The sequence below is a fragment of the Ambystoma mexicanum genome, chromosome 10, assembly GCF_040938575.1.
Source record: "Ambystoma mexicanum isolate Mex_15411 chromosome 10, UKY_AmexF1_1, whole genome shotgun sequence".
Classification (NCBI taxonomy): domain Eukaryota; kingdom Metazoa; phylum Chordata; class Amphibia; order Caudata; family Ambystomatidae; genus Ambystoma; species Ambystoma mexicanum.
In genome coordinates this window covers 733797447-733823873 of record NC_090932.1, presented here as the reverse complement: position 1 = coordinate 733823873, position 26427 = coordinate 733797447, and the positions used below count along the sequence as shown (strand labels likewise).

The 26427-nt window shown below is 47.8% G+C and overlaps 1 protein-coding gene across 2 annotated transcripts in view; it reads left to right on the top strand.

Annotated features, from left to right (window-relative positions):
* Positions 1-207: 207 nt before the first annotated feature.
* Positions 208-26427, top strand: part of PFN2 (profilin 2) — a 139474-nt gene continuing 113254 nt past the window's right edge. The window contains exon 1 of one of the 2 annotated variants that reach the window (XM_069618374.1): positions 208-544. In XM_069618374.1, the coding sequence (XP_069474475.1) occupies positions 413-544 (132 nt within the window). In that variant the 5' untranslated portion in view covers positions 208-412. The remainder of the gene's footprint in view (positions 545-26427) is intronic. The other variant, XM_069618375.1, reaches the window with a different exon arrangement.

Genomic DNA, 26427 nt, shown 5'->3' with positions numbered 1-26427 from the left:
AGTGGCCATCCCTGCTACCAGTGTGGGGAGGAAAAGGGGGCAGCCAAACCCAGCTCGATGTCCCGCAGGTAGCGCACCACGAACTATTATTGCCGTTTATTGTCTACCTAACGGTTTCCTTTGGCAGTGGCAGGATGTGCGCGCACGTGGAGGTGGTGATTGGTCTGTATCCCTCCGCCCTTCTTGGGTTCGCGGTGGCAGGCGGAGGGATTCGTTGGTGGGGGTGGTCGAGGGCGTGGCTGCTGCACCGGGCACTGCCCGATCCTTCCTGCCGGAGCTTAGACTGCTGCCGGACGTGCCACCCCAGCTGCTGCCCGTGTCCATCACCAGCACCTCCCCCGTCCGCGCAGCAGGAGCCCGTCAGCCCCGGGAATCTTAAGGCCAGCGCCGAGAACCCCTCCGCCACGGGAAGATGTCAGGCTGGCAGGGCTATGTGGATAATCTGATGGCGGACGGGAGCTGTCAAGAGGCCGCCATTGTCGGCTACATCGACGCCAAGTACGTGTGGGCATCGACGCCCGGCGGCTTCTTCAAAGACATAACGGTGAGCGCGTATGGACGAATAACGGAAAAGTGGTACGAGGAATAACGGTCCGGCCCTGGCTGAACCTTCTGGAAGAATTGCATGGGGAAGGGGGTGGGGCCACACCAATCTGCAGACACCGGGACGAGGTTGGAATTCAATTATTTTATTCCGATGTGCTTTATTTGGGCAGAGGCGTTAGAGGGAGATTATCAGGTACGTGTTGCTTGTATGCGGGACTTTTGGAGTATGCGATTATCCTTGCAATGTGGTGGCTGATTTTGAAGTGTCCTGTTACGCCGTGGTGGCTTCTCGCTATCTCTGGTGGCCTATAAGGTCGCCATCTGGTGTCTCCTAGCTTTGCGCAGCCCCCCCAGTGCTGAGGAGAGATTTACGTGCTTGACGTAGGCGCGGTCCGTGAATCTCGGCTGCCGCCTCCATGTTCTGCTCTAAGATGGTGCCTGGCCTCTGATCAATAGTGTGTCCGGTCCGGTAGTTTTGTGTCTCTGTTGCCGTTTGGCGATGATTCCATTAACACGAGAGGAGCGGGTTAAAGTCTGTGCAGCACGGCCTTTCCGCACGCATACTTTTTGCACCGCCTGTGCAGCTGCCACCATGGCTCGGCGATTGACACACGGGCCCGCTGTAGAAGCGTTTTCAGTGGGTTCATCCCGTAAATCCTTGCCGTGCCCCCTCATATACTGACTGCACTGGCGGCAAGGACATGGTGGACGTACTGGGAGAAGGTGAACTTAACGTATCGTGTCTCGGATGGTTATCCTGGCTAGCCTTCCTGCCGCTAGCACATTCCCTTCAGATCGTCACGCCCCCCTTCCAATTTCACCCCCAGTTGCGTTCTTAACACCATATAAATGACTCCCCCACACCATCTGTCTTCAAGAATAATTCTTTGCAATACGGATACTCCTGCTGCTGCCATACTTGGCCCCACTGCTCGGATGTCCTAACTCGCACACACGATTGCGCCTTCTGACTCAGCAAACGCCCTGCATTGCTTTCTTGTCCGGCTTCTTTGTCAGTAGATCTTAAAGGCCCGTTCACTGGTCTAGGTACTTCTATGCCGCCAGTCTCTCAATGTATGCCTCGGCCAATTCCTCCAGTCAGGCTCGCAGCATACTGCAGCTTTTATAACGAGTGCTCGCTGTGCCTTTTCACTTATTGTCACTAGGGTCGTTCTGTGATCCTTCCATACGGCGCTTTTTTGTGAAGAAATCTAGCGTGGTTTAGTTTTTCATTGGTTCTGGTTTCTCGGAATCCCTACTTTTCCGCTGTAAGACTTTGTTTCACTGACGCGAAATCTACCTCTTTTCTTTGGATATGTGGAGATGTAGTGGCTAGGCGGAAAGGCTTTCAGTGGATACCAGTATCTCCAATTTCGTGTTCAGATTAGCTGCTGATCTACTTGGAAATGTGCTGCAAGCAACGTATCCATTAACACCGATCATCACCTGGAGAGATAAAAGGAGCGAGCTGCTCTGAAGGGACGCACCTCTATTGGCCCCAGCTGCACTTTGAAGATGTACTTGTGCAGCCTCCGCTAAACTGGCACCCTCTACCGGGTGAGCCCACACACGAGAACCGCTACAAAAAGGCCGCTCTGGCTCCCCACCCTCGAACCTCACCAAGACGACTCCAGAGTTTAGGTCTTTAGTGTGCTGGCATAGGGCACAAGTTCCTTTTGACCTTTTAAATTGCCACACTATTCCTAGCGAGAATCGATGGAAAAAACGAATGATGCTTCCAGGCCTCGCGTATACACCAGCAGTAAGCAAACCTGTCCATTGAATGGAGCAAGCATCAAACCCCATCAGCCACCCATTGCCGAACAATCACTTCCCTAACCAAACCCACACATACTACAACCACAACCTTGGTTACTCAACACAGTGCAGCCACGTAGCCAAACAACCGAGACTATACGTCCACACTCGGGCCGTGTGTCCTATCCTGCCACCAGCCACGTCCACCCCATCACCCCCCCCCTCCTATTGTGTTGAGCTTGCAGTTATTTTCTCACACTGTGCTCATGATTTCATGACCGGTTTGCTCCTTTTCAGTAGGCAGAACTACCCCACCCACTTGCGTCTTTCACCTCCTGTTATTTGACCCCAAACGAGACCCCCCCTCCTTTCCAGCTACAGCGCCTAATTCTCTACCTAATTTGCACACACAAGTTTCATTTTTTTTAGTAAGAATGTAAATCTTTCCAACAATGAATCTGTTGCAATACACCACCCTGGGGTAGAGGCAGTCACCAGTCCCCTCTAGTCAATGTAGTACAACGTTAACAGTTTTTTGGCTGCCTCATTACTGCCACAAAAGCTCATTTTGTACAGGGTGGTCTAAGGAACTGCCATTGCCCGTAAAAGCGTTAAGCTTGTTATCAGACTGCATACTTGACTGTATCTGAACATGGATTCATTCCAATTCATTTTTGTTCCCCTTCAAAAGTGTTTTAATGGGGGAACTGATGAGTATCTGCAAAACTCAATTTCGTAATTTGACACCCCTGTTACCATCAGAGGTTCAGAAAGGTGTTCATCGGAATAGCTAGAGAACCTTTTCGCGCCTTGAAACACTTGTGTATAGGCGCGTTACAAATACCATATAATATCATTTCCATCTTTGTATCTTCCTCTCCTGCCTTTGACACATTGAACCTTTTACATCTTTCGTTGTATTTAACACTATTTTTTTTTCTGACATTAAAATCTATATGGATAATCACGCCGCTGAAGCATTTTTCTGTCTTGTGATGCTTTTCATCTCAAAATTCCAAATTCAGTACAAACCGTTTATTATTTTGCTTCAACCCACTGTTTGGTCTCGCAATTGTTTCCCTATTCATATGAAAATCCCACTCCTCAGTAAAATGTTGACTAGGGATCCTCAATAGTTAACCAACACTGGTAAGAATGCATAGGATATGGCTTGTGCACTCCCCATGTTCCTGTTGGAGAGACATCTGCTAATGGTGCCGGAGCACCACAAGGCAGAGCAGGGGTGATGGTGCTCTGCCACATGTTCTCCATCCATTGTCACCTGATGCTCACTGTGTGGCCATAGGGTAGTGCATTTTGATGAACATGCAGTGTTTCCATCTTGTGCTGGACAGAGGTGGTGCACAACTCAACATAGCTGTAAGCTGAGGTCCAAGGACCTGGTGGCAGATGGCGAGGGAGGCATGGGGGCATAGGATCCCCCACTCAGCGTTTATGCTGGGTTGTCTGTACTGGGTGCCACCAAAAATCTGCTTATGAGCTACACCGCCACACACCTTCCCCACTCATCTACAACCTTGACGTGTCTGTGAGTAGCCAATCCAAAGGCGGGGGAGCCGATGAAGTGTCTCCTTTGTTCCTGTGCTCACATCTGCTGACTGCAAGCCTTGTACACCTGTAAACGCGAGACCCGGCACAGATATTTATTCACCTCTGCTACACTGGATGCTCCAACTGTGTTTGTGACATTGAGATGATGGCCTTTTGCTTATAGTTTCAATATGAAGTTGGTCTGTGTCCAGCACCTCAAAGGGCAGCAGATCTGCAATTTTGTCCGACCCAAAAGCCGAAGGAGGCTATTTGTGTGGAAGCATGGCAACTGGACCAGATCATGTGGAAGGGGGTTACATGTCTTTATAACGAATGACTAAACCTTTTCAATGAAAGCTAAATAACTAAAAATTGGATGTTTTTTTTAATTTGGGGTTGGGGGGGGCTGTCCCCAGCTTTTTTTTACCCCGCCCCAACTCTTCCACACCTTTTTAATCACTTACCCCACCCCCATATATACCTTTAACCAAAACATCGACCATTTGTTGCGTTATTTATTTTTCATTATTAACTCTGCACATCACGGAAAGGTTTATACCCTGGCTGAACTCTGCCTCTGTACACCCAACCCCTTCCATCTTTACTGTCTCTCTTGGCCCAATACCTACTTTGACATGCTCTCTGATACCACACGCCGTTTACTTCCAGACAGTAGAATTTTTATTCTTTAGACCTATTGATGCAGAAGCACTCTAGTCTTGTAGAGACTGAACAAAGCAAGATATATATATATTTTTTTATACTTTATTTAACCCAAGGGTTTTTAAGTTTTTTTTTTTTTGCGTTTCATTCCTTTCCGTTTGAATATTGTTTACCTATGTTCATTTTTCTATAGTTGACAGAATTGTGTCCAAGATTTTTGCTGTGGCCGTGACCCAAGTGGTTCGTCCGCCTCCAATTAACCACGCCCACCAAGTCTCTACATCAAAGGTGTGAGCTGCGGATAGTATCTCCTTCAGGTAAGGACCTCTTATAGCCTCTACTCCTGGACACCTTAACAATAGATGTTTGGTCGTTTCCACCATGGCCGGATCTTTGCAAAATCTACACGTATTTGTGGTGGCCAGGCCTCGTATCTTCAAAATTTCGTTCTTATGGAGTAAATTGAGACGGGCTCTTATAAAGATGTTCCTCAGCTTGCGGTTTGGATATTTTTTCACATACGCTTGTACTTCGTGTAGTTTATGGAACGTCTGTGGCAGGTGCAAAGTAAGCGGCCTGCTCCAATGTAAGTATCCAATGAAGCTAGTTTAGTTTATTCTGGATTTTCATCGGTTTGTCCGTCAACTCTTTTTTTTTTTTTGTAACATTGAATGGAGTCTAATTTCTCTTCTTGATCCCTCTACCATTTGTTCAATACAGCCAGGCGCCCTGCTGCTGCCTCTGTTTATTGCTTCCAAAAGCTCAGGGCGATTTTCCAGCAATAATTTTCTAAACATCACTGTTCCTTTCCACTATCGCGGCAAGTGAGAGTTGGCTCATTTCGCGTCTGATCAAAACCAATGGTGTTGAATTTGGTAAATTTAGGACCTCTCTCCAGTATTGGCTTTCAGGTTTCGTCCAGATGGTGTGTGGTAACCCTGGTATAGCTTCAGCTCCGTAGACCAGTGTAGGGACTATCTTGGCCTTGTAAAAGTCCACAATTGGTATGAGGGAGAAGCAACCATATTTTCTATCTATCGCTTTTGCCTGCAATGTTAAGTTCTTTATTTTTAGTAGCAGATGTTTTTGCATTGCAATCTCCCTTTGTGAGTTGTCCACCACAATGCCGATATATTTGAATTCTGTGACTGTGTCGATGTATTCACCTTCCAAAGACCATGCATATGAGTCGCTTTTACTTCTGCTTTTCCCAAAGAACATGATTTTGGTCTTGTGCTTGTTTATTTCAGGACCATTTGCCTTGATGTAATCAGCAAAGTTGTTAAGTTGTCTCTGGAGCCCTATTGCAGTTTGATCTGCGATGATGATGTCATCCGCATACATAATTCTCAAGATTTTCATTTGGCCTATACTCGGAGGGAATGATCTGACCTTTGCTTCTGATTCTTTGTAGTCGCCAATGAAGCCTGGGAATAGTGCCGGGGCCAGCGGGCAGCCTTGCTTGACTCCCTGATTGGTTGGGATCTCCTCCGAAAGTACGCCTTGGTTGTCAAGCCTCACTTGTATCCTTGTGGCCGTATGTAGTGCTATGATAGGATGTAGAATAGACGCTGGGCACTTCCAGGACCTTAACTTTGCCCAGAGCCTCGCTCTGTTAACTTGGTCAAAGGCTTGTCTTAGGTCAATAAAAGCCATGTAGGTACGGGTGTCGCCCGCAAGGCTTTTGTATTTTAAGATGTTAACCGTTAGAATGTTAATTGTTGTTCCCACATTCTTTTTGAAGCCAAATTGAAGGGGATCTTCGCAGGGTGCGTCCTTTGCCCACCTTTGGAAATGTTGTAAGAGTAAGGAACCATACACCTTGCCAATCGCGTTCAACGGGGCAATAGGCCGGAAATTTGTAGGATCATCGCTCGCCCCTCTCTTGTAAATGGGTACAACAACTGCGGTGGTCCAAGATTCAGGTAGAACCCTCGCCGTTGTCAATCTTCGGAAGACCGCACATATGAATTTAGCCCATGCCTCAGGATGTTCTTTTAGATGCCTATTTGTCAGGCCATCGGGCCCAGGGGCCCTAGAGTTTTTCAATTTTTTCAAAGTGTACGCTATGTCTTCAGGATCGTGAAGCTCCACCCAGGGTTCTGTACTTTGGACCTGTGTAGTTTCAGTGCCAACCTTTGGATCGAAAAAAAGGTTTGCAAAAAACTCTATCCATTTAGCCTCTGCAATGCCATTGATTAAAGCGTCTGAATTGTTCCGTTGCGTTTATCAGGGCCCAGAATACTCTCGGGTTTTTGGTTGACACACTTCGCAACATGTCTTCCGAATCTTTTTGAAAAATGGCGAGACGATGGTCTCGCAGCCATGACTTGTAAGCTTTTAGCTCACTGGTCCAAAGTTGTTTGTTAGGGTCAGATCTGATTTTCACTAATCTTCTCTTGGCCTTCCTAAATTGACGTCTTTTCTCGACCAAGATTTGGTCATAAGTGTGGATTGATTTGTTCGTAGTTGTTCTATTCTTCAATCTCGGTTTCTTGAAGACTGTAGTCGGGAAGGATAAAGACATGCTCTTGAGGCTCTAACTTGGAGTAGTTATTTGTCAGAGAGATGACATTGTTTAGGCACAATGCGAGTCGGTTTCCTTTTGCATTTGTTTCAAGCTTTGGGGCCGAGACTATTTTTTCAGTTGAAATGGTTGGCCAGGACAGGCATAGAAGATTATGGTCGCTCGCCTTGGTTTTGACCACGTCGAAGGATGAAATGATACAGTAAGGCCGATGAGGCGTAGATATAATCTATTGTTGCCTCAGAACCAAGACCTGTTGGATACTGGACTGAGTTCCCAAATGTGGCGGCCACATTGAACAGGTCTTTAGATTTCATCAATAATGACCATGCTGCACCCCTTGCTTCAGCTTTGGTTCTCATCGGTTTCTTTTCACATACAGCGTTCAAGTCGCCGCAAACATATTAATGGACTTCGGAGTGTACAATGTATGCTTTATCGATTTCTTGTTAGACCATATCCAAAAAATCCTTGTTTGAGATGGCTTCTGGGTTCCAGTTTAAGTTTATGATTATTGCGGTTGTCGAGACAGATGTGTTATGTAATGCGTCCCAGTAATTCCATTTTACTTGTACTGAAATCATCAAGAAGGAAAGTGTCAGGATCCTATTTTCATTCCTTTTCCCATTCTAACTGCAGTTATCAAGCCAGAGGAGGGTCGGCCTTTTGGTCCCTTTTTGGCTGTTGCGAAGGCTATTTCAAAACCATCTAATGGGTTTTGTGGTAAGCCATGTCTCTTGAAAACACATGATGTCAAAAGAGGCAAAGTTCACATCGCCCTGTACTGTAAGGTGCATAAACCCCCGCGTATTCCATGAGCAGAGTTTAGCTAGATTTGTATTTGGGCCTCTTTTTCAAGTCGTCGTCGCCAGAACTCTTGATGGCAATGAATTGCTATATATTTTTTTTTTTTGGGGGGGGCCTAGAGCTTTCGGGAGCCATGCCCACAACTTTTGTAAAGGATTTGATTTTTCCTTGTCTTCGTTGCCTTTATGCGCCGATTGCACCATCTGTTTACACGTTCTTTTGGTCGGCAATAATGGCCCTACTCGTTTTCTGTCGTATTTTGTGACTTCTACCTCGTCGCATTCTTTGTTACTCGTTAAAGGTTTGCCCAGTGGGTCTAGTTTTCTGATATTTTCTTTATGAAGTCCTCGCTTGGGCGAGTTTCTCGTCGATTCGTTCGCCCTTGGTTCTCGATGTTCCTTATTACGGTTCTCTGGGAAGAAGCAAAGCAAGATATGTATTACTGGTTCTGCTTTGCAACCCACATAAACGGACAGCACTCCATTAACCCACCACCCAGACTAGCCCACCCATCCAACTCACCATCCCTTTTTATCTCCCCATGCTCTAACGCCTTACACTACATGTCACTTCCGTTTGACCTTTCCTGCCCCACGAGACACAACCCTTCTTGTATATCCCCATAGGCTTGTCTTCAGTTTCCATGCTGTCTTGTCATCACGTGATCCTCAGCTTATGGGTCGGTCGCTCTGGTCTGGCGATTTCCAGTGGCCACCTCTTCAGCTGAGTGGTGTAGGGCCACCGCCCCTGACCCACTTCCGGTGGGGAGGAAGTCTCCATTGTTCAAACCGGCACAAAAAATCCAAGATGGAGGCACAGGTGGCCTTCACCTAGTGCCCTGAGAGCTTGTGAAAGCACTGCCTCAGCAGTCCTACATTGCATGTCTAAGGGAGCCCTCACAGCAAGCATTGCCTAACACAATAAGTGGTTATTTTCCGTATATATGAATTTAACTCTCAATCGATAAACAGACACCGCTATATGATATTTAAAGCATAAGGGGTGAGAGGGTTCGAGGTTGCCAGGAGCTGGGAGCTACCTAGTTCCTGGCTATAGCGAGCGGGTGCCTGTTTAGCTTGAAACCAACAGCTACCAGGAGCTACTTTTGACTCTTGTGTAAAGTGGTGCCGTACAAATATAGCTATGTGATATTAACTGTGTATCTTTGGGAATGTATTTAATGGAGAATAAAGAACACACCTAAGGCACATTGGAGAATATAAAAAGGCACAGAGTTTGCATTTTGCGCAGTTAGATTTGCTGCACACTATGTACTAGCTCCTGGTTATCACCCAGCGGTAGCTCCTGCCTAACTAGTTATGCCCGATACGTAGGAGCTGCATTTTCTTTTTTTTAATAACGCAAGCTTTTATTATTATTTTTTTTTAGGTTTATAATTCGCAGCACAATACATGCCAATATCAAATGACACTTTTCAAAACCACATTTTCACCAACAGCAAACCAATGCTGCCCCCCCATCTAAACCCCCCCCCCCTTGAACTGCTCCTCCCCAGCCCCCCACCCCCTGGGTGAACCAGGCATCCCGATCCAAAGCTACCATCACGTTGCTCACCAGCCCCCCTATACTCCAACCTTCATGCTCTCTCTACATGCCCATTTCCTTCAAACTTTGTCATTTTTGCAGACATCCCCTGTTCGTTTGTATGCCAGCCGAGTGCATCCAATCGTCCCACATCCATAGAGAGGGACTTTCCTCTCTGCACCTTTTCACCAGTGCCAATCCCAGCCCAACCAGGCATTTGATGTGCCGTTAGGTAAGTCTACCCAGAATGCACAGCGTCGGGTCTGTTTCCAGCTCATCCTCCACTACTGTAATTTATAATTTCCATTACCTGCTTCCATAGACTACCTATTTCTGGGCACGCCTTGCACTTGGGGCAAACCGGGCTATGCCTTCTGCCAGTCCTGAAGAGCCTCTTGGGGCTATAGTATAACCTGTGGAGGATTTTGAAATGCATAGTTCTCAGTTTTGAATCGACTGCCAACTCATCGTGAATCCCAGCACACACTCCCTGAGATCCCTTTCCCATGCTGCCCTCAAGCTTAGCAACGGTTTGGAGGGAGATGGTACTTGTTGGCCATTTGTACACCATGGAGACAAATCTTTCGACCCGCCTCCGCAGCAGGGAGTCTGGCGAGGGCTTCAACATGCTCCTCGGCTGCAAATGCCAGTAGAGCATATTGGATGCCTACCCGGTCTGCCAATGACCCCACCGGCCCCCCTGCCACAAATCACAACTCCCACCAGATGCACCCCCGTTAATCCCCACCTCTGCTTACCTTGTATATCTTTAATTTCCGGGATCTACCTGTTGTCAGACAGCGGCTGGTCGAACGCCAGCTTGCCCCAATCTCTTGTCTTTCCCATTAAGATGCGCCACACTTTGACCACCATTCTCCCCAGCTGAGGAAAACTGTAGTATTAACTCCCCAATACAAAATCTGATAGAAGATCCCCTTTCCTTTAGCTGCTCCCTCTCAATAGCTGGATCTCCTCCCTCTAGAAAGTACCAGTAATTAGCTGCTGCCAACTGGATAGTCCAGATGTACCCTCGTAGATTTGGGAGTTTCAATCCCCTTCCCAAACTGAGTTCTGTAATGTGTCCAGTGCAACCCTCAGGACTCCTGACCAAAGCGTGTGTGCCTCAACCGCCCTGTTAAATTCACTTGCTAGTACCTCGTACGGCATAGCCTGGAGTACATAGAGACATTTCAGGAACGGAATCTTCTTGCACAAGTCTACCCTGCCCAAGATAGACATTGGGAGGGTCGCCCACCTATCGACAAAGATAGATTTGCGGTACGCTTTGTACTAGCTCCTGATTCCCCAGCAGTGGCTCCTTGTCACTGGTTAATGCTGGCTAGCCAGGATCTGCTTTTAGCTCCTACTCATCCAATCTTGATTTCGATCCCTGACATACTATGGTGGTAATGTAAGGATGTTTACTGCACACAAAAAGCATCCTGTTGCACATATTGTACCGGTTTCTCTTTATTGAATATCGTCTCCAACACCTGCAAACTTTTTGTCACATCTATTCCCTGTCTCAGTGCTTTTTCTAGCTGCCCCAAATTCTGAAATCTATGTGGCACTCTTTGGTCCCTGCTTCAAAAATTCAACACATACCTTTTACTGTCCTCTCTATTTAGCTAGAAAACCGTAACTTCCTTAGTACCTGTGTGGATAGTAAAATGCACACCAGACTCTGAGCTACTGATTAATCCTACGCAACACTCCTTTCCTCAAACAACCGTCTCCCTACCAAACTGTATTCAGCTCACTCACCTTCTCAGCACACTCTTGTCTCCAACCAATACTATCTTTCCTTCACTTACTGGGAAACTGCTCTGTGGGGGGCTGTAAAGGTCATAGATCAAGACTAAAACACAAATCGGGGGCCATCCCCGGGTCAGAGCTCATTGTTTGGTGGTTTGATTTCCCACACTTGTGTAGCTGATTTGTGTGAGTGAGCCACATCTGTCACCTGGCTTATCTGTGTTTGGGGGAGGGGGGGGCAATATCTCGCACGGATGGATTGCGGCACTCTTAAGAAAACATCACCCCTGGGGATGGTAATTGCTGCACACCAGAATGTACGACCGGGGAAGGAATATGGGCCACAGTTAGAACAGCGGGCGTAGGAAAGGGTACTGCCACTAACCAACCCTACTAAAAACATCACCCGTTTGCATACCTCTCAAACTCTGAACTAAACACATCCATACCCTACAGCACAACAAACTGCATGCACTTCACTACGCCACAACAATGAAACGCACCATACGTAGCTTCGCCCAGCAGAACGTGGCGCCTTCCAGCCGAAAAACACACCTACGCTCTGTGAGCAGTGTCAACAGAACTGAAGCTGCCAACAGCACATCACAGCTCTTGCTCTTTTCTTCTGCTCAGTCCTAATAACTTGCCCCCTCCTTGCTCTACAGACCCGCCAGAGTGCCAAGAACCCATGCAAGGGGCAACAGTGCGCAGTATAAGAACCTTTAACATAAAGTAACGCTTTTGTGATGTGTCAACCTACATTCAGTTTGGCACAAAGGTTTTTTTTATTAAAAAATACTCTCATTGGCATAAATCCCTAATAAGTAATAACACATCTTTCACCAAAGGTCACCACTTGGATTGAAAGTTAATACACAAAGAGAAGTAACTTGTGTCTCTATGATGCATGTGGACCAAACTGAACAAACACTAGGTGAAGTAACATGTGTTCATAATATGAAACAAATTGAATAAAGTATAAAAACTGTATGAAAAACACTCGGTGTGTACCTCACAATCATTACATGATTCAGGAATCTGTGGGGACAGCTGAACTTAAGAGCGCAAAGGCACCCATAGGAAAAAACCTACACCATTCTACATTCAGTTGCAGCTTGCCCACGGTCAGGGCAGTACTCTGCCACTGCCCATAGTCCTTTGACTGGCCCATGTGTTGTAACTAACATACTTTACCCTTCACAATACCAACCACTGTACTTCAAGAAATTCCTCCATTGCCCTACATTTTGAGGTATCCCTGAGTCAATCTTGGCCAACTATTATGTTGCATGTCTTCTCTGATCGATGTCAATTGGTTATTGAGATAATCTTGCATGCCACACCCCATTCCATGTTCCTCCCTGCATCGATTACGCCATCCATCAGTCCTTGAACGGGACCTTTGCTAAGATGACTGAGGGTTCCTATTACGTGGAGCTTGCCGAATTAGAGCCTCACTTCCTGTAAGCTCTGCCTCAGCTATGAGCTTGGTGGCCTTCTCAATTCATTCAACTCAACCACCTAAATGTGTACTTTTCTTTTCTGATGTTTGTTAATCTGCTTAGAATCACATTCTGTGCATATGGTCAGACATCCAGTGGTAACCGGAGTATTGCATCTTGTCTTTTGGAGACCGAAAGGGGACGTCAGCATAGGCGTGTCTGTATAACACTATGCCCATCGTGACGTGTAGTGCACCCAAAATTCCCTCACGCGCCGAGGTTCCTCAGATTTTTTTTCCGCCCAGATAATTGGTCGCCCCATTGCAGAGCTCTTCATAAGAGACATTGTTTATCCTTGTTTACCGACTTTGTCGGTTTATTTCCCTGAAGTCACTTTGACAGTTCTTCAAGATACCACGACAAAGACTGCAGGAACTTTCGACGGCAGTGGACCTCGACGCCTCAGATCCGGCGGCAGAGTCTTCCACATGGCCGGGCCCTCTGGCTGGCCTACACAGTAGGGAGAGTGGGGCCTACACAGTAGGGAGAGTGGGGTTGGGGTGTTCCCTCCCCCCTGCCTTAAGGGAAGATTTACCCCACCTACAATTCAGATCTAGTCTCATTCACTGGCTAAAGGAACAGGATGTTTGACCTTACCTCACAGGCAACTTCCTAGATTGTATTGTATATATGTGACCTCACTGCTTTTGTTATTCACATATGTCTCACACTTATTCTTTGTATTCCTTTTATGTATTGTATAATACCTATCCACCTGCCAGTTGTTCATGTATACAGCATTGTAACCAGAGCTGTACTTATTCATGTCATCCATGTAACATAAGCTTAACAGCCCTCTTTATGCCTTTGCCCCCTAATACCTTTGGGTCTGGTGCGCAATATAAATAATAAACAAACCATATCCTTCGCTGTGTCTTTCCTCTTCCCCCCTCTTTACCCTGTAGGGCTGGTCATCATTTATTATCTTTCGCTATGGAAAGAACGCCATTTAGGTTTTGCCCCTCTTCCCGGGTCAGATACCCGTGCAAAAACGATCACGAGAAGCGCAATAATTGTCTGCCCCTTGACCACGATGAAGCGCAGTGCCTGGCTTGTAGACTTCTTCGACCCAAAACTCTTAAGGAGTGCTGCGTTAAGCGGTGGGCCGCCTGCGGGCTGGGTCTTCTTCCCCCACCGCGCGACCCGCTGAAAGTGACTGGGGTACCAGTGATGACCAAGCATCCGTATCAGATGCCATTGACCTGACGACGGACCCTCCTAGGTCCACCACGCCCGTCCCGACCCCTCCAGGCCTGACTCCAGTCATGCTACGGGGACAACACCCGGCGACAGGAGCGTTCATAAAACCCACACTAAGCACACCACCCATTCCCCAATTTCGACTGGTTCGCCCCCAATTTCGACAGGTTTGTCGAGTGAAGGTGCCAACAGGGCAGCCGGAAATCTTGAAGGTTTCCTCTGATCTTGCAGAGCAACAGCTTTCCCCGTATCCGCAGCAGCATCTTGCGCCTGGGCCTTCGTAAACTAAGGGCGCTACCTCAAAATCACATTTGGCTGGCGAAGCGTGCCCATCCGACGCCCCCCCCTAAGGCCCGGTAGGACAAAAAGCTACAGTTAGGCCTTCTGATCAATCGGTAGGCGAAAATCCTACCGCTAGGCCTCATTCTGCCTTTAGGCCTCCTTCTACTGCTAGGCCTACGGCATGCCCCGAATTGCCGGACATCGCCTAAAGTATTGCAAGGATCACTTCAGCAGTGGCGTTGATGCCTAAAAAGCTGCTGAAACACAAGGAACGTGCCACGGACACGTCGGAAGACGCGCCACAGCACCCTGAGGCTTGCAAAGACTGAGGATAATCAGGAGTCTTTGTCTAGCGCTATTGCTAATAAATTCTGGCGCCAAAGGCAGGGAAAATGAAGATTTTCCATCATTTGCACCTCCTAATTCATCTAAATGGACCAGGGAAAAATTGAAGGGTTCATGGAACGCCTGGAAAGGATTGTGTCGCTCTCGGATCACCCTACACCTAAGAGACCTCGTGTGGATCCTCTTTCTATGTCAACCTTAAGATTTCCTGGAAATTTAGAACCTTCTCAGGACCATCTTATTTCTACCCACTCTGAGGAAGAAATTAAAATGGACACATGCCAAGATATTTATGATGAGGAAGAAGAGAATACCTTGCTACTAGACTACACTGCAGATGACCAGGCGGATGCCACAGACAATTGGGAGGATTCTCACCAAGTTGACACTGAGCCATTGGCACCCCTACTCAAAATCGGGACACAGATGTCCTATGTGTGGACTCCCCTCCTGCCACCCGGCCGCGTCACCAATAGACTATCAGATGGCCTTTAATACAATGTTAAGGAAGGCAGCCAATAACTTTCAGATCGCCATCCAAGAAGCCATACCTCAACAAGATTTTGTCGAGGACATTCTTAAAGACCCCCCCCCCCCCCCCAGTCAAGCCATCCCTATCCTTCATTCCATTTAGAGGATACAGGCCCCTTCTCTTGTCACACGAGACCAGGGCAGTCAATCCAATGGTGGAGAAATTATTTCGGCCATCGCCTACGGACCCTCAATATATTAAGGGCCACGCCACCCCCGATTCCCTAGTGGTCACCACCACACAGAAACGAGCGGGAGTACCCCTTGCTACGGGAGAAGCGCCTCCCGATAAGGAATCAAAAAGATATGTCTTGGGTAAACGGGTTACCACAGCAGCAGCATTTACCACACGCATAGCGAATAACGCCACTCTGCTTGTCAGTTATGCTGATGCGCAATAGAACCTTATACAAGAAGGTCTCCAGGAGGTGCCTGAACCTGCAAAATCCGAATTACTCGCCATTGTGGATGAGGGCAGACAAGTCAATCAGAATGTCTTAAAGAACACTCTGGATACTGTGTAGACGGCAGGAAGATCTCTGGCGTAGGGCACTCTGCTTAAACAGCATGCTTGGTTCAGAAACTCGGGCTTCAAACCGGAAACCCAGGCGGCCCTCATAAACAAACCTATCTAAGAAGCGAATCTCTTTGGTAAAGATGTCGACAATGCTTTGGAGATTGCCAAAAAACTAAGTAGTCCCTGCAACAGATCACACAGAAGCCCCCCCCCCCCCCAAAGGGGAAGTGGTTCCCGCTGGTACTTTCAAGGCCAATCCCTTTCCGCCTAAAACAGCTACAACACAGGAAACGACTGGAACTCAAATCAAGTATCCAGCACCCCGCCAACTATGAGGTCAGCGATGCGGGAAGTGCAGAGGCCCCAACTCCAGGGGTGCTGCAGAGGCCCCAACTCCAGGGGTGCTGCAGCCTCCAGTCAGAAATGACGTACAGATTCAGGTCCCCTCCCATGTCACCCCGGCACTTCTGGAAAAGGACGCCATAGAAGCCGTCCCTATTCTTCAGGTAAACAAGGGTATTTATTCAATGTACTTCCTTGTACCCAAAAAGGACCTCGCCATGCGCTCTGTACTAACTTGCACCCAGCAAACAAATTTGTCAAACCTCAAAAGTTTCATATGGTAACTGCAGGAAGTGATTCCACTGTTGAAGCAGGGGGATTACATGGCAACATTGGACATGAAAGATGCATACTTTCATATTTCAATGTTGCCGGCGCACAGAAAATACTTAAGGTTCATGATAGAGGACAAGCACTATCAGTTCTAAGTACTCCCCTATGGCATTGCGTCGGCGCAAAGGGTGTTTCTGATGCTTGTTAATCTGCTTAGAATCACATGCTGTGCATATGGTCCGACATCCAGTGGTAACTGTGGAGAATTGCATCTTGTCTTTCGGGGGACCGAAAGGGGACGTCGGCATAGAGGTGTCTGAAACACTATCCCTATCGTGACGTGTGTAGTACCCAAAATCCCTCACGCGCCGAGGTCCCTCAGATTGTTTTTTTTCCGCCCAGATAACTGGTCGCCCTATAGCGGAGCTCTTCATGAGACATTGTATATCTTACCGAATTGTCGGCTTTGTCCCCGTTAAGTCACTTCGTCTATCAAGAACATCTTTGACGAAGACTACGCAGGAACCGTCTACGGCTGTGGATTCCGGCACCTAAGATCCGGCGTTCGGACCTCCACGTGGTCGGGCCTTCTGGCCGGCCTACACAGTAGGGAGAGTGGGCTCGGGGTTTGCTATACTGCTATGATGCCTTTCCTCTTCTTTCCTTTTTGGTCTGGTCACCCTTCCCTTCTGCTATGGAAAGGACTCCATTTAGATTCTGCCCTCTGTGAAGGGTCAGATATCCGTGGAAAGACGAGCACACTTCGTGTACGCTTGTCTCCCCCTAGAGCACTAAAGCGGTGTTCGGCGTATAAACTCCTTAACCTCATCCCTTAAGGAACGCCGGTTGAAGCAGTGGGCCGCGTACGGTTATGTCCCGCGTACAGTATGTACGGCCCTCCCCTGCCGTGACACCAGCCGAGAGTGCCGGGGTACATCGGATGACCAAACGTCCAAAGCGCCCGTCCCCGACCCTTCCAGGCTCGACTCGGGTCTTGCTACAGGGACCACACCCGGTGACGGGGGCGTACAATCGCACCACACAAAACACACAACCCAAGCGCCCTCCTCGACGACCTCGTCGAAGAAGGCACAAGCGCCATTGGATCGATCTGATCCAAAGCCTTCCCCGCATCCGCAGCAGCGCATGACTTGGCTTAATAAACATAACAAAGGCGCTGCTCCCCAAACTACACACGCCGAAGTTTCTGAACAAGAAACTTCGAGTTTCAAGGTTTCCAAGGCCCGTGCTGGCCCGAAAACTAAGAGTAGGCCTCTACCCGAGAAACCATCATCGGAGGCATTGTCCCCCGAAGATTCGGTAACCATCAGTAGGAGCATCAATAGGATTGCTACGGCGGTGGGCCTAGTACCGGATTCGGCCACAGTTAGCCAATCCGCCAAAGGTTTTCCACGGTTTTGGAAGACGATCATGAGGACTCTTACGACGAGAGCCAGGTACCCCTCTCAAGCACCCTGAGGAGATCCTCTGAACGCCTTAGGGTGGAGGACCCGCTTCCTGTTCAGCTGGGTCCACTTGGGTCATCCAAGTGGACGACGGAGCAATTTGAGGGGTATATGGATTGGCTGGAGCAGGTTTTCGGCGCTTCTGCCGAATTAAGCTCGGGTAGACCCTAACCCTCATACACAAGTTGCCCAACACCTAGATGTTCAGCACTATGTTATCAAGAAGATGTCCAGAAGGACACGTATAGAGACATCTATACAGAAGAGGAGACTTCTTTTCTGGACAATTATGGGGAAGATCAAGGCGCAACGGACAACTGGGAGGACACCCAGCAGGACGATCACAATTCTGATATCGTTTGCCTCGACTCTCCCCATCCACACTTGTTCGGCAAGCTCCCCCGGTGGATGATCAAATGGCTTTCAACAACACGTTGAAAAAAGCAGCGGAATTCTTTAAAATTGCCACGCTTGAGGCATTGCCTGAACAGGATTTCGCGGAAAACATTATTAATGGCAAGCCAGTCTGTCCCTCTCATGAGCTCAGTAAAGAGACGGCTGGCCCCTTCTTTACTCACACCTGCTCAGACTAGGGCTGTGAACCCAAGGGTCGAAAAACTCTTCCGGCCCTCCCCCACCGAACCGCTTTATATCAAAGGGCACGCAATCCCAGACTCGCTGGTGGTGACCAACACTCGCAAGAGAGCAGGGGTTCCCCTTGCCACGGGAGAGTCACCCCCGGACAAGGAGTCCAAAAGGTTGTATGCCTTAGGCAAACGAGTCATGTCGGCGGCTGCTTATACCGTCCGGATTGCCAATAACACGACGTTACTGGCAAGCTACGTCGACTCCCAATTGAACCTACTCCAGGAGGTTCCGGAACCAACCAGAGCCAAGCTTCTCGCCATTGTCTCGGAGGGAAAACTTGCCATTCAAAATGTTGTAAAGAATACCCTGGACTCCGCAGAGACAGCAGGCAAGTCTCTCGCACAGGGTACTCTCCTAAAGAGACACGCGTGGCTGCGCACATCGGGCTTCAGGCCTGAGACCCAGGCATCCATCAATAAACCCATAGAAGAGGCCAACCTCTTCGTGAAGGCGGTAGACGATGCGTTGGAAACAGCCAAGAAGGAGCATGAGACTATTAAGTCGCTGCACCAGATTTCCCAAAAACCCTCTTCACAGAGGGGCAGCAATTCTCGGTGGTCCTTTCGAGGACAAGCCCGCGCCGCTCAAAATAATTTCGGCATGGGCAACTTCAACGCAAGTCAACCGGCTGCAAGCCCCACTTACTACCCCCAGAGGGGTCAGAAGCGCGGAAAGAATAGAGGTAGAGGCTCCAATTCCAGAGGTGCGTCAACCTCGGGTCAGAAATGACCACCAAGTTCAGGTCCCCTCCATGTCTCCCCGGTCGTGGGGCGATTAACATCATTCCTCAAGGCATGGGAGGGAATAACTTCAGACCAGTGGGTATTACAGACGGTCGCCCACGGTTATTGTGTGGAAATCGCCCGACCCCCCCCCCCCTCCCCCCCATAGTTCAGACCACCGAAACATTGACGCCTTTCACCGGAACATCTGCAGATCCTGGTCCAAGAGGAGGAGGCGCTGCTGGGAAAGGACGCCATAGAAGCCGTTTCGATTCTTCAGGTAAACAAGGGTATTTATTCAATATACTTCCTTGTACCCAAAAAGGATCTCATCATGCGTCCTGTTCTAGACCTGCGCCCAGCGAACAAGTTCAGAAAGCCCCAGAGGTTTTGCATGGTAACACTTCAGGAGGTGATCCCATTGCTAAAACAAGGACTTCATGACAACATTGGATATGAAAGATGCATACTTTCATATTTCAATGCTGCCAGCGCACAGAAAATTCCAAGGTTCATGATTCAGGACAAACGCTACCAGTTCAAGGTACTCCCCTTCGGCATAGCCTCGGCGCCACGGGTGTTTACCAAGGGCCTGGCAGTGGCAGCAGCACACCTGCGCAGACTTTCAGTTCCAGTTTACCCTTACCTCGACGATTGGCTCATCACGGGGGACTTGTTCGATGTTTGTTTTTCGAACACCCAAAAGACAGTAGACCTACTGTTCAGCCTGGGATTTTCTATCAACGAAAAGAAATTCAGCTTAGTCCCCAGCCAAGTAAAACAGTTCCTCGGGGCTCTAATTCGCACGGAAGACTGTCTAGTCTTCCCTTCCAGCAAGAGGGTTCAGAACATGCTCTCTCAAGTTCCTCAGTATGTAGCCTGTCGGGAGGCGACGGTACGCAAAGCTATGCGTTTGCTAGGGATGATGGCGTCATCAATATACTTGATCCCCCAATCGCGGCTGCGTGTGCGTCCCATGCAAGAGTGGCTCAACAGCCAGTGGTGTCAGGCCAGCGGACAATGGGAAGATCTGTTAGTTGTCTCGCCAGGCCTCGTTCTCTCTCTGCAGTGGTGGTCGAGGGAGAACCTCTTGGAGGGGAAAACCTTCACCGCCCCTGCAATGGAAGCCACTCTCACGACAGACGCATCTCTCACAGGGTGGGGGACTCACCTGCTTCAACAGACAGCGCACGGAGTGTGGTCCCCCTCAGGTAGCGTCCAACCATATAAACCTACCGGAGCTACTAGCAGTGTTCAAAGCATTGAAAGCCCTTCAGGAGCAACTGCAACGGAAGACAGTGCTGGTCCTAACCGACAGCACAACAGCAATGTATTATCTGAACAAGCAGGGGGGCACTCGCTCTCCAGGGCTATCCAAGCTGTCCCAAAACATCTGGATATGGGCTCTCAAACACAAGATGTTCCTGATATTCCAACATCTTCCAGGGGAACTCAATCTTCTGGCAGACGTACTCAGCAGAGATTTTTCCCCTGCCAGAAGAAAACGAATGGCGTCTACACAAAGACATCGTCTTCGCAGATTGGGGTTTCCCAGAGATGGGTCTGTTCGCTACTCAGGAGAACGCCCAATGCCAAGACTACGCCTCCAGGTATCCCCAGAACCGCTCCAAGGGGAACGGACTCTGGAGAGCGTGATCAGGGAAATTTGTCTACGTTTTTCCCCAGCCTCCCCTTCTAAACAAGATAGTACACAAGATGCACCATGAACCAGTTACCATGGTACTGGTGGCCCCCATGTAGGCCCGCCAACCCTGGTTCGCTCATCTAATGGAGATGTCCCTCTCCCCCTCAGTAAAACTACCCTACCCGTACAACATGTCTCACGAAGGGGGGAGAGCCTACGCCCATGCCCACAAACTCTGAACTCGGCGGCCTGGCTCCTGAGGTCATAGTCTGGACACCTTCAGCATCCCTCAGATGCATGGACATACTCAAGGAAGCTAGGAAACCCACGCGCTATTGCCATTCCAGTAAATGGAAACGCTTTGTCAGCTGGTGTAATACCAAGGGCATTAATCCCATCGATTGCTCACCCACACACATTGTGCTTTCCCTTAACCATTTGTTAGACTCGGGACTTGTCTTCAATTCCTTAAAGGTTCATCTGGCTGCTCTCTCAGCCTACACTACGTCACAACAGAAAGTGTTGTGGAAGATACTGGATATTAAGGCTTTTATGGAAGGGGTTAAGGGAATCCATCCCCATATTTCTCACCCAGCTCCTGGATGGGGTCTAAATGTGTTTTAACCAGACTCATGGGATCTCCCTTTGAGCCAATGCATAAAGCAAGTCTAAAAGACCTTACTTACAAGACTGCCTTCCCAGTGGCTATCACTTATATTAGAAGGGTTAGTGAACAACAGGCCCTTTCAGTCCTAGACCACTTTGTTACAGTCCACAAGGATAAGGTTGTTCTGCGCACTCATCCCAGATTTGTGCCTAAGTTCATCTCGAAGTTCCATGTGAACAAGTCAATCGAACTACCCACTTTCTTCCAGAATCCCACTAGCATGGCCGAAAGAAGCAGACCCACACTAGATGTGCGCAGGGCAGTCAAGTTTTACCTGGAAAGAATGAAACCACAGAGGAAGACAAACCAGTTTCAGAGGCAGCTGGTACAGAAGGGGTCTCTCTCTAAATCGGCTATCTCAAGGTGGATTGTCAAATGCATCACACTGTGTTTTCTCTCTTGCTAAGAGAGAACTACCCTTCAAGCCTAGAGAACACTCTACTCGGGGCACTGGGGCTTCAATAGCATTTATTGCAAATGTTCCCCTAGAGTCCATTTGCAAAGCGGCAACCTGGAGTTCTGTACACACCTTTACAAAACACTATTGCCTAGACACATTCTAGATCTGATTCTCAGGTGGGACAAGCAGTACTAAGACATCTTTTCTCTACTGTTCCTTCTCACAACCCAACTCCAACTCCGGGTACTGCTCGCTAGTTTATGCACAGCATGTGATTGTAAGCAGATTTACAAGCATCAGAAGAAATGCATTACTCTCCGTAATAGCATTTCTGATGATTGTATCTGCTTAGATTCACATGCGCCTTCCCTGCCTCCCCGCTCGGGGTGGAAGGAACATAGACGTCTTACTACTTTGTCTCTTTTTATGTACTCACTCACAATAGCCTTGGGCTCCATCATGGCCGAAAAAATAGAATCGGAGTGACCTCGGCGCGTGAGGGATTTTGGGTACACTACATGTCACGATAGGGATAGTGTTACAGACACGCCTATGCCGACATCCCCGATGCAATACTCTGCGGTTACCACTGGATGTCAGACCATATGCACAGCATGTGAATCTAAGCAGATACAATCATCAGAAATGCTATGACGGTGAGTAATGCATGTCCTATGTACACCCCAGCTTGCAAGTGCCGTATTAGACCCAGTCCACATTTTCCCAAAACTTTCCTTTTCTGTCTCCCTTAATACTTTTACAGATGGACTGTGGGTTAAGAGACCTTTCCACACGGCTTTGTATTGCACCCTTGGGATTGAGGAGGGCATTTCATTTTAAATACCGGAAAGGGTCTTTCTCTTGTTGTGGTGTGCTTTGATTTTACAACCCTAAGGTTCACAACCTTAGATTTAATGAGGTTGAGAGACATTAAAATTTCAATAAGCCATAACCTCTTTGGCCCAGTGGTAAGAATCTCCCTATCAGAGTAAAAATACTCTCATCCCACGGAGTCTCCTCATCCTTGTCTCCACCCAGGTGATCTTCCCTCGGTACACCACCCCCATGGTTGGGATCAGGACACGTTTGCCTTCCCCTGGCCATCCGGAGGAGACTTTAGGCAGGTTTTCAATGAGGGATCCGCGCATGATTCTATACACCTGGCACCACCACTCTGTCCAGGTGCAAGTTTACCAAATCTGGAGCTACGCTTCCAGATTCAGGCCACATGATACGGAAACGGCATTAATTGACCTCAAAACACAAATCTATGAACTTGAGGACTAGGGTAAAACGGCCATGCTACTCCTCCGCGGCCTGTCGGCGGCCTTCGACCTGGTGGACCATGCCCACTTCTTGAGTGTTGCAATAGCCTGGGTACAGTCCTTCCTAGAAAACAGAACGATGAGTCTTTTCCACCTCAGCATCGGCAGACCCAATTTTGACCACCTTTGGCGTCCCACAAGGATCATGTGTCTAACCCACGATGTATAACATATTTACCAAGCCCCTGTTCGACAAATTGGACAGACTGGGTGTGACATACACAAACTATGCAGATGACACCCAGATCCTCATTCCCCTTTCGGGCAATTTTAACAAAGACACAGCCTTGGTAAATGGGATATACCTCCTCATTCAGGCATGGATGGCATCCCATGGCCTCTGCCTGAATGACAAAACTGAGATCTTGATTCTCGGCTCGGATGCCAACCTAAAAAAATTGTACTCCAACTACATTGCATTCAACATAGACGGTAACACAATCAAAGTAGTAACTGAAGTAAAAATGCTAGGCTTCCACCTTGATTCCACACTTACCCTAAGAAAGCAGGTCAACGCTATGGCATAGTTTACCGCCTACACCTGCAAATTCATCAGGGCCTGCAGACAATTTTTAACCAAAGCCAGCTGCATCACCCTCGCCAACGCCTCAATATTATCAAAACTGGATTATTGCAACACCTTTTACCTAGGAGCCAACAATATCCTCGACAAAATACAAACGCTACAAAATAAGGCCTTGAGAGCTGCCCTAAACCTACCTAACAGAGCATATCTAACTTTAGAAGAGAACACCACTGGCTAAAGATAAGCGACAGGATCCTACTCAAAACAGTCTCACTCACCTTCAAATGCCTCAACAACGCAGCTCCCCAGACCTTTGAGAGAATGGTTAGGAGAACCTCGACTCGCCCTGCCAGAGCAGCCAACTCCCACTGTCTAGAAATACCTATATTTAAATTAACAAAGTCAGGGGGAAGCAGCTTTCCGGTGAAGGCTGCACAATCATGGAACACACTTCCTCTAGCCCTCAGAACTGACCAGTCCTTCTACAGCTTCAGACGTAACCCTCTCAATTGGCTGCGCTCTAATGACATATGATCTACTCCGCTACTTAGACCTATGTACCCGCTTTTATGTATATATGCAAGTATGTATGTAACCATAAATTCTATCTCAATGAACCTACCTGCACTATTGTTGTATTCACTGTAACTATTCCATGTTGTAACTAAGCTTTAAGTTTTCTTGTATTTGCTGCGGCCAGCTACCTAAGGGTTTGGTGCGCATTACCAAATAAATAAACAAACCACCAAGTGTTTCTCCTAGTAAAAAGAACAGATTTGACAGTAATACAGGCTCAAAATTGAGGGCAGCTGGGAGCTATTTAGCTCCTGCTTGTAGCCAAGAAGTGCTGCGTTAGCTTTAAACCAACAGTTGCCACGAGCTACTTTTGGCACCCCAGGCCAAATGATGCCCAACAAACACAGCTATGCGAATTTAACTCTGCACTTGGGACAGTCTAAAACATTACAACACTTATAAATGACAATTTAAGCAGAAGGATTCATCAATATTGGATACAAATCTGTTTGTGTTTTATGTAAGGTTAAATACTAGCTCAGGGTTCCTCCGTGGTAGCTCCTGTTGACTGATCACTGCTGGATACCCAGGAGCTGCGTCTAGCTCCTGCTTGTTTAATCCTAATTTCAAAGCCCTGTAATATTAGATCAGAAACCTGTGAAGGTTCCGGATGTAACAGTTGGTTTTGAGGTTACAGTAGTTGGTATGTTAGTAGTTCTACTTGTTTCTTTATCTCTAAGGTTAGGTTGGAGCTTCATTGTGGGCCCTTATAAGTAAAGTTCAGAATTTTCAAGTACTCATCACTCAACCAATTTGGTAGAGCCTCACAAGGGAGATCTACGGGGCCCATAGCTAGCAATGGTATAAACCCCATCCAAAGGTCCACCTCACATCAGTTTAGATCACAGGTTTCCTCTTGCCAATACACTATCCATTGTTTTTTATACTATAGCCAGGCCCTGACATCGCTTGAGGTTACGCTAGTCAAGTTTTTCATAGCTAATAAAGTTTGCACAATAGTCAGGTTCTCCTATAGCTATATTAGTCCCAGCCAGGACAGACAAATAACAGGAAATGGAATGTGGTGGTTACTGGCCATTGTTACTCGCATGCACCCTTGTTGGGTGCCCCTAAGATCAGTAGCACAAGGAAAGTCCCCCAGAGAGTGATTCTTGTGGAAGAGCAGCTTGAACCTGATGGTGATTGTGACTGACAGAAGATATTAATGACTTGGCATAGTCCAACAATCGAACATCTGACAATTGCATATTATCTGGTACAGTTTTCGCTAGCGGTACTACAGGCAGTCTCCTATTCTTTCTATAAAGAATTTCATATCGACTTAAGCCAGTTTTCTTAGCAAGTGTACTTCTCATACTAAGTAGAACCAAAGGAAGGGCTTCTGGCCATTTTGGCCAATTTATTCTTCAAGACCAAATTTTGTGGTGAGGGCTACATAGATTATGCTGTATTTTCAATGTGGATAAGTCACCGCATCTGCTTTTCTACAGGGCTGGGCCTCCACCAACCCGGAAAACACACCCACTTTGACTAGCGGGCATTGCCACTGATTGTATTTTGTCAGTTGGAGGAAATCATTCTGGAATCCCACGAATGGGCCATGAGGGGGAGGATGTGTCCCTGATCTAATCTGTAAACCCTTCACCATGTTATTCTGCAGACAGATTACACATCCCTGACCGTATTCCTGAGGTTTAGTGGTAAAGTGGTGCAAATCCTGATCGGCCCACTAGCATTGTCATTTCATCTCTTCCCCATGGTACAACCTGATCAGATGTGACACTAATATTTTTGGAGCCACTAATGGGCCCAGCTCATCTTGTGACAAGCGTCTCCATGCAACCAGCGCCCCTTCCTGATCCAATTATCCTTTTCTTTAGACAGCCCATTCTCCTGCATGCGCGCAGTGTCTTCTAATGTTTTATATGGCGTCATCTCTGGCACTGTTTGAACTCGCTGTCCTCTAGTGAGGCAGCCAGTTTGGTGGTTCGATCAGCAAAATCATTTCCAATACTAATAGGGTAGGGGCGCTATTTAGCACCTGCTTATAGCTGAGACGGGCCTGGTTAGCTTAAAACCAACGATTACTGTACTTTAACTCCCCAGGCCAACAGATGCAGCATAAACGTAACTTTGTGAATCTTGGGACCTAAACCAACATTAGGACACATCTGTATGACATTTAAAGCATACTGGGCCATAAATAATGGATACAATTATGCGTGTGCATTTTATGTGGAAGTTAGATTTGCGTAATGGTATGTGCTAGACCCTCGTTCCCGCATCCAGTGCCTGGTGGGGGATTACCATGAAATGATTGAATGTGAAATGTCCGAGGGAGGAAAAA